We start from the raw sequence: 7,991 nt of genomic DNA, 5'->3' as shown, positions 1-7,991 counted from the left end.
CATCCATCCTGATGCTGCCAATTGGTCCAGTGGTGAGAATCTTTGTCTTCTTGACATTGAGCCTCAATCCATATTGTAGGCTGTAGTCCTTGACACTCTGCAGCAGGCGCTTCAGGTCCTCTTCAGTTGGAAAGCACTCCCCAACCTCCAGTAGACATGCTGCTTTGGCTTTGCAAACACATAGTGTCCTATGGCATATACCAGCTCAGATCCTTCATGCCCTGTGTTGCTGTGTCTGTGGTCTCCAGGGAGGCTGCATCTGAGCGCTGAGGATCTGGGCTACATGGAGTAACTTGTGCATCCCTCTCCCCCTTCAATTAGGAGCTGAGAATGTGGCATTCCCAGTCTGGTGGCCTGGCTCTTACTTAGTCCTGTAGCAGTTGGCTGGCTTCACCCTCCAGGGTTAGAAAGCGTGGGACTTACCAGCTGTACTTGGCACCCTGTGAACAGATGTCAGAGCTGCTCCAAGATTCTGTTCACTCCCTTGATGGACAGGGGGACAGTGGGAATGAGGTCCTCACTGTGGCCAGCAGCCTTGCATTTTTGTGAGTAGAGGCTCACTTTGCCTCTTGCTGTATGAGCTGGCTGCTCATACCCTTGCTTCTGGTTTCAGATCAGACCTACAGTGACCGCCTGGTCCAGGACACACCTTTCCTGACAAGCTATGGACGCCTGAGTGAGCAGCAAGTAGACAAGATTATTCTGCAACTGAATCGCTACTACCCACAAATTCTCACCAACAAGGAGGCTGAAAAGGTGCTGAAGAGGTGAACGTGGGCAAGGCTGGGCTGTGATTGGCTTTCTTTTCTATCTCCTCACACCTCCAGAGAGGCAGGGCTGCCTGACGCTAGCAACTTGGGCTTTGGCAGTGGGGCTGCCAAATCCCAAACCTATCTTCTTGGGTGACTGTGGGCCTGAGCAGTCAGCTCTGTCATTAATTTTTCATCTTCATGGATGGCTGCCAGCCCTTCCTGGGTTTCCTTGAAAGTTGAAACAACATGTGACAAGCATTGAGGCTCTGGGCCTCAGTCTCCCCATTTGCCAGTGAAGGTGACACTACTTCCTTGTGGGTTTTTAAGAGGACAGTGAAAAGAGATGGTGAAAACCCTCTACAGCCTCTAAGTTCGCTGTCCACAGACAGGACACATGCTGTTCTGGGTGGGGTTGTGCCTGTAGCTGTGAGACAAGGCTTCCATTTCTCCCAGAGAAGACATCTTCCAGTCTGTCCCCCTCTGTGGCCTGGGGCTGTGCCAGCTGAGAAGTAGATAGAGAGAAACCCATGGAAGGAGGCAGAGGACTGATGCCTGTGCATCCCCATCAGCTTCACTAGTCTCATCTGTGAGGTCGCCAGCCCCATACCGAGATGAGGCAGTAGAAACTCCATGGAGGAAGGTTCTGATAGGTCAGGACTGCTGCTGGTTTGGGCAGAGGTCACTGCTGCAGCCTTTGCTTCACCATGCATGAGATGGCAAGTGCCCTGAGCTCACAGACTTGTGAGGACTGAGCACAACAGACCCTGTGGAGATGTCTCCTGAACACCATGTTGTCTTGTCCCCATCACATGCCCCCAGCTCCCTCAGTAGGGTCACTGGCCAGGAGTGTCCACTTAGAAAATATCATAGAAAGGATGGACAAAGGGTTGCATAACCGCTCTCCCATCCCCGCTGTGGGCAGTCGCTGCTGTGGTGGTAATGCTTATTCAGCTGCCTCCTGGGGTCCCTTATTTAGTCTGCCCTACATGATGATTTGGCTGGAGAGTGGAATTTAAAGGGCAGGGAAATAGTGTAATAATGAATGAATGGAAACCCAAAGTCTCTGTAAATTTTCATTGAAATTAACAGTAAATTTAAAAAAAAACCCAGAAAAGAAAAAAAAAATTCAGTGAGCAACATGATGTACTATGTGTCCGGCAAGGCAACCCCGAATGACCCTTATGGACATCTGGTGTAAATCATCCATCTTTTTGCCCCATTAAAATCAGTGGCACCTACTTCATTAAAGCAGTTCAGCAGCTGAAAAAAAAAGAGGCAGGGAAATGGTTTGTGCACCCATATTCCCCCATACTAAGAGGGTCCCCATGGGTCTTAGGTTTCAGGGACCCTAGTTGGGGAGTCAGGCAGCAGGCCACCTGAATTTCTGTCCTTGCCTGAGGTTCCTCCTTGGGATAGCAGGGGTGGAAGCTTGCTTGGCTTTGGTATCCAGATCCTACTTCCCCACAGGTGTACTTGGTGGCCCCCTTCTCTCAGGCCTCCTTGTGCTCTCTTAGAGGAAGGAGTTGATTTACCACCTACAGCTGTCCTGATAGCTGGGACTTGGGGCTACTGGGACTCTCCTCACTAAGGAAAGCAGTACAATAATTGAAGAAAATAAGAGCTCATAGCCATACATGCTCACTGTAAAATGGAAAAGTTAAACCCCCTTGCCCATCCAATGCCTCATGCCTGCCATGCCAGCACTTGTGTGGGCATCCAGAGACATGGGCTCTCAGTGGCAACTGAGGGGTTAATGTCACCTCAGGGTTGTGTGTGTGTGTGTGTGTGTGTGTGTGTGTGTTAAGAGCTGGGGGCTGTGCGGGGGCAGGTTGGGCAGACGCCACCTTGTGTGTGTGTGTGTGTGTGTGTACGTGTGGGGGGTGGGGTGTGTGTACCTGCAAAGCCAAGGGCTTAGTCAGAGGTGGGGGGTGTATAGCGGCAGACAGCACACCCTCCCTCAGCCCTCTGGCCAGTCCAGAGTTCCACTAACACACGCAGTGAACCTAAACTCTAATATTTTAAAAAATACCTAAATCCAATTCCTCTATGCTGTGAAATAGTAAAATTTCTTCTCAATAGTTCCTGTCACAACCTTACCATCCAGGTTTACCTTTCCCCTTAGAGAGGTGGGACAACTTCTCATGGCCACACAGCAACCACTTAAGATCCTATCCTCATCAGGTTTCACCGGGACCTTAGACTTGTTTCCATCCTGGGAATGGGTGGTGGTCTCTCCCCCAGCGGAAAGAACGAAGCTATGAGCCCAAACCCTGCAGACTGACTCAGGCAGTGTGGGTGCTATGGACAGACATAGCCCAGTCGGCACCATCCCTGGCCTGATGACCCCCTCCCTGCAGTTCCGGAACCCCAAGGCCGCTCTGAGAGAGCGTCTCTACAGCCTCCTGCACCATCTGCAGCGCAGCAGTGAGCGTGACTGCCAGGAGTTCTACCGTGCCCTGTACATCCATGCCCAGCCCCTGCACAGCTCTTTGCCCAGCCGGCACACTCTGAGTAAGTCATTGCATGTGGTGGAGGCATAGGCAGACACCTGCTCCTGTGAGAAGGCATATATGGAGGCAGATTAGGGAAACCAGTTCTGTAAGGAGGCATAGCTGTACACCCACTTGCATGGCACTTCCTTTGCCCCTTGGTTGCCTGATCCCACCTGTGTGTGCCTGATTAAGGCTGACTGATGACACCCCCCAGGGGATGAAGTGATCCCCCTTGTTGTCCACTCCACCCCTGCAGCCTCAAGCCTGTGTCCCTCAACTCTTCCTCCCAGATCCCTGGGCTCTCCTCAGGTCCTCTCTACCAGTGCCCAAGGTAAGGCTCACCTGCCCACATCCTGATTGGCAGTGAGGAATTATCTACTCCACTTGTCAAGCCACAGTGGTGCCACCCCCACCTGTGTTCCCTGGGGTCATATTGGTGACTAGTCCTCTGATTGTTGTTTGTTGTTGTTATGTGCCGTCGAGTCACTTGCGACTCATAGCGACCCTATGTACAACAGCCCTAAACTTCGCTCTGTCCTGTGCCAATCGCACTGTCTCTGACACTCCCATCCCAATTATCCCAGTCACTGAATCAGTCCACCTCATAGAGGGCCTTCCTCTCCTGTGCTGTCCCTCCACCCTCCCAAGAATGATGTCCTTCTCCAAGGACCTGTCTCTCCTCACAACATGTCCAAAGTATGTTAGACGGAGCCTCAGAATCCTTGCCTCCAAGGAGCCACCCGGTTTAACACTTTCCAGGACATAGTGCCAAGAATACACTCAATGAGACAAATCCTTGATAGGACAGGCAGGATCAAAGGGCACTTGCGCTATCCAGTTCCTAGTGTTGACCTTGTAGGGGTTTCCCACCTCTTAGCACCCTTACGCCTCCTCCAGTAGATCCCAGAGAACACCCACAGACATGTATTGAGGCCTCTGCCTGGAAGTCCTAGTAGAGTTCTAGTCCATGGTTCTGACAACCTCACTGAACCTAGAGAGGGTGGCGTGCCTGGGCAACACATCCAGCCCCAGTATTCCTCAGCCCTGAAGCTGGAAAACACACACACACACACACACACACACACACACACACAGTACAGGCCTAGAAGCTGAGTCCCTTCATAGGGGACTACTGCACTGTGGGACAGAATATGACATTCACAGGCTTGCTGTGTGGCTAGGCAGACCCCTGTGCCATATCCCCATTTCGAGGTGGATACTTCTCCTGGCTCCTGGCCCTGAGTTCACCATTGTGCTGCTCACAAATTAACACCCCCACCACCCATCTAAATGGAGACTGGAAGGAAGGGCATATTTCCAAGGGCTTCCTTCACTTCCCCCGGAGTCTGTACTATGTCCTTGGCAGCCATGATGTTAACACCAGGTGAAGTGGTGTTTGTGGTGTCTGGTGACCTCAGGGTCCAGGATCCCTTTCTGTCCTTATAGGTTTTGGTAAAGAATAAGGTGCTCTTTGACTGGGGGCAGGTGTCCTACCCCAGTGTAACTCTCCAGATGTGGCCATGAATCCAGGAGGACTGGTGCTGCCCAAGCCTCCTCATGCCTAACATCCTCCTCCTAAAGACACTGCCTTCCTGGACCCAGCAGTGCCATTTGGATATTTCTGTGGGTGACAACAGAGTGTGGGCCCTCCATCTTCCCTGACTCACTCAACAATTAACCTGCTTTGTGATTTTATTTCCAGAAGACACAGATGGCAGAGTGCTAGACTCGGGCATGGAGAGATGGGAGCTGAGTGACAGGGGTAACATTTTCCTACCACATCGCTGTCTTTCTCCCTCTCTCTCCCAGCACAACATCCCAGCACCAGTTCTTCCTTCAGACTCCATCCCTGGCTTTCTCTTGATGGACAGACCCTATCTTTTTTTTTTTTAATTGCCATTCATTCGTTGTTGCACTTCCCCCCCTCAACCCTCCCGCCTAGTGCACTACCCTTTGGAAAAGGAAAAGAAAAATTCTTTCATTGTTTTACAATCCCTCCTCTCCACTATACAGCCTTTGCTCTGCACTCCTGTTATGACAAAAATATCTAATCACATATCCCTTTTAAACAGTTTTCTGCCTCATCTCTTTCAATGCAGTATGCTTTACTGAACCCATCCTTCTCAGTCTCCTCCCAACACCGCGGTCAGTCCTGTTTTACAACAGTGGCACCATGCAGTATTTGTCCTTTTGTGACTGAGATACTTCACTCAGCATAATGTCCTCCAGGGTCATGAGTTCCTTATTTTTCAATGCAGCCTAGTATTCCATTGTGTGAATATACCACAGCTTCTCTATCCATTCGTTTGTTGATGGGCACTTAGGTTGTTTCCAATTCCTTGCTATAGTGAACAAAGCCGTGATAAACATGGGTGTGCATATATCTGCTTGGATGTCAGTTATGGTCTCTTTGGGGTCTATTGCCAGTAGTGACATTGCTGGGTCAAATGGTATCTTTATTTGCCACTTTTTGAGAAAGCGTCATAGTGCCTTCCACAGTGGTTGCACCATTTTACACTCCCACCAACAGTGAATAAGGGTTCCATTTTCTCCACCACCTTGCCAGCATTTGTTGCTTGCTGTTCTGTTAAATTTTGCTATTCTGACGGGGGTGACGATATGTCATAGTTGTTTTGATTTGCATCTCTCTTAGAGCTAGGGATTTTGAACATTTCTTCATGTGCTTCTTAGCCATCTGAATGTCTTCTCTGGTGAAGTATCTGTTCATATCCTGTGCCCATTTTTCTATTGGATTATTTACCTTTATCTTGCTGTGGTGCTCAAGTATTTTATAAATTCTGGATATAAGTCCCTTATCTGATATGTCATTAACAAATACTTTTTCCCAGTCTTTGGCTTCCCTTTTTACCCTCGTGGAGAACTTTTTGGATGTGCATAGGGATATGATTCTTAGAAGATCCCATTCATCTATTTTATCTTCTCCTGTTGTAGGGGACAGACCCTTTCTAAAGTGCTTGCCGACAGCCTCTGGGCTTCTCGGCTCTAGCATCCCCACCCTGGCTCGCCTCCCCTGCTGGTCCCAGATGGCCTGCCACCTAACACAGAGGGTACATGTGGTGGAGCCCCCACCTGCTCACGTATGTTTCTCCTCAGGACCCCTGGGCTTTCTGGTTTGTCTCAGTGTGGCTGCGGGACTGGCCTTGCTCATGTACTGCTGCCCCCCAGGTGAGTTCCTGCAGGTTCGCCTCCCGACCCTGTGACTTGTAGTCGCACACTGTCACTTCTTCTTACTGTTTCCTCCTTTCTCAATATACCTTCCAGACCCCAAGATCCTGCCAGGAGCCCGGCGTGTCCTTGGCTTCTCACCTGTCATCATTGAGAGGCATGTCAGCCGCTACCTGCTGACCTTCCTGGAAGGTGACATGGGGGGTCCCTGATAGGATTTCAGATGCTGGACCCAACTGGACACTCAACCCAGATGCACAGGAAGCAGCTGCCTGGTCTCTACAGTCATCCAGCCTGTCGGGATCACCCTGAGCCTGTCTGCAGCTCACTTGCACGTGGAGAGGGCCAGAGGGTCTCCTTTTAAAGGCTCTGACTCTTCTGAGACTCACTTTGACCTATGAAGGAGCTAAATGTTATTAAATGGCTAAACTCAAGCTGCAAGCCTGCTCTTCTGTGCCTCCCCTTCCCCAGGAGAATGTCCTCTGTGACTCTGATTCTAGCTGCCCTCTCTACCCATGTGTGGGGCTAAGACTACCTCCTAGCCTCTCATCTGCTCTTCTTGCCTGTATCCAGCCCTGCTGTCACCAAGTGCCACACTGACACCCCTTCTTCTCCAGCTTGGCCAATACCTACAAGCCTAGGTAGGAGTAATGTCACACTATCACAACCTGGCCAGGGCCACTAAGCCCTCACTCCCACCCCTGTGCCCAGCTCCTTGTCCATTGTATCCTGTGGACTCAGGAGGACCCTGCCTGCCAGCCTCCAGGGGCTGCTTGTACATGCGGACATCACACCTCAGGGTGCAGACAGGAAAAAGAAGGAAGTCACAGCCGAAGGCCCCACAGCCAGCAAAGTGCAGAGATGGGACTTGAGGCCAGTCTGAGCTCAAACCATATCTATTTGTCCCCAGCTCCACTACCCATTCTTCTACTGGCATGCCACTTCTCCACTGCTGGGTTCCTTTCTTAGTACAAACAGTCTCATTGTAATTGTCAACATAGTAGGGTGCTCAGGCCTTGGCACCTCTGTTCCCCTTAAAAGGAAGTCCCTATTGAGAGCTGTGCCCAGCTCTTGGCAATTGCAGACCGTGAGGGTCCAGTACCAGGGTGTGCTGCCCAGGGCTTCGGCTTCAGTTCCATGACTCACGGGGGCTGCATGGAACAGTGTCCTTGCCCAATCTTCTGATAGGCCACCTCACCCTGGACAGCGCAGACTCCTGCAACACAAACAACTTACAGCTCAAAAATCGCACCTCAGGTCACAGGCAGAGACTGAAATAAAGCTGTTGAGCCTCCACTCAGGCATAAGAGAAGGGATGTAAACTCTGGAGTCAAAACTGCCCAAAGCACAGAATGTGGTGGTGTTGTTGTTGTTGTTATGTGCCGTCGAGTCGTTTGCGACTCATAGCGACCCTATGCACAACAGCCCTAAACCCTGCCCTATCCTGCGCCAACCTCACTGCCTCTGACACACGCATCCCGATTACCCCAGTCACCGAATCAATCCATCTCATAGAGGGTCTTCCCCTCCTGCGCTGTCCCTCCGCCCTCCCAAGCATGAT

At 50.9% G+C, this 7,991-nt stretch overlaps 1 protein-coding gene across 1 annotated transcript; it reads left to right on the top strand.

Annotated features, from left to right (window-relative positions):
• Window positions 1-576: 576 nt before the first annotated feature.
• LOC102875383 (chromosome unknown open reading frame, human C9orf89) lies at window positions 577-6,642 on the top strand. Its single transcript, XM_006901946.1, has 5 exons — window positions 577-756; window positions 3,110-3,263; window positions 4,947-5,006; window positions 6,359-6,430; window positions 6,527-6,642. Exons 1-5 carry the CDS (start codon window positions 577-579, stop codon window positions 6,640-6,642), a joined length of 582 nt encoding a protein of 193 aa, XP_006902008.1.
• Window positions 6,643-7,991: the final 1,349 nt, after the last annotated feature.

The sequence above is a fragment of the Elephantulus edwardii genome, unplaced genomic scaffold (genome assembly GCF_000299155.1).
Source record: "Elephantulus edwardii isolate Elephantulus edwardi_28Jun2011 unplaced genomic scaffold, EleEdw1.0 scaffold00352, whole genome shotgun sequence".
NCBI lineage: Eukaryota > Metazoa > Chordata > Mammalia > Macroscelidea > Macroscelididae > Elephantulus > Elephantulus edwardii.
This window is presented reverse-complemented; position numbering and strand designations above follow the sequence as displayed.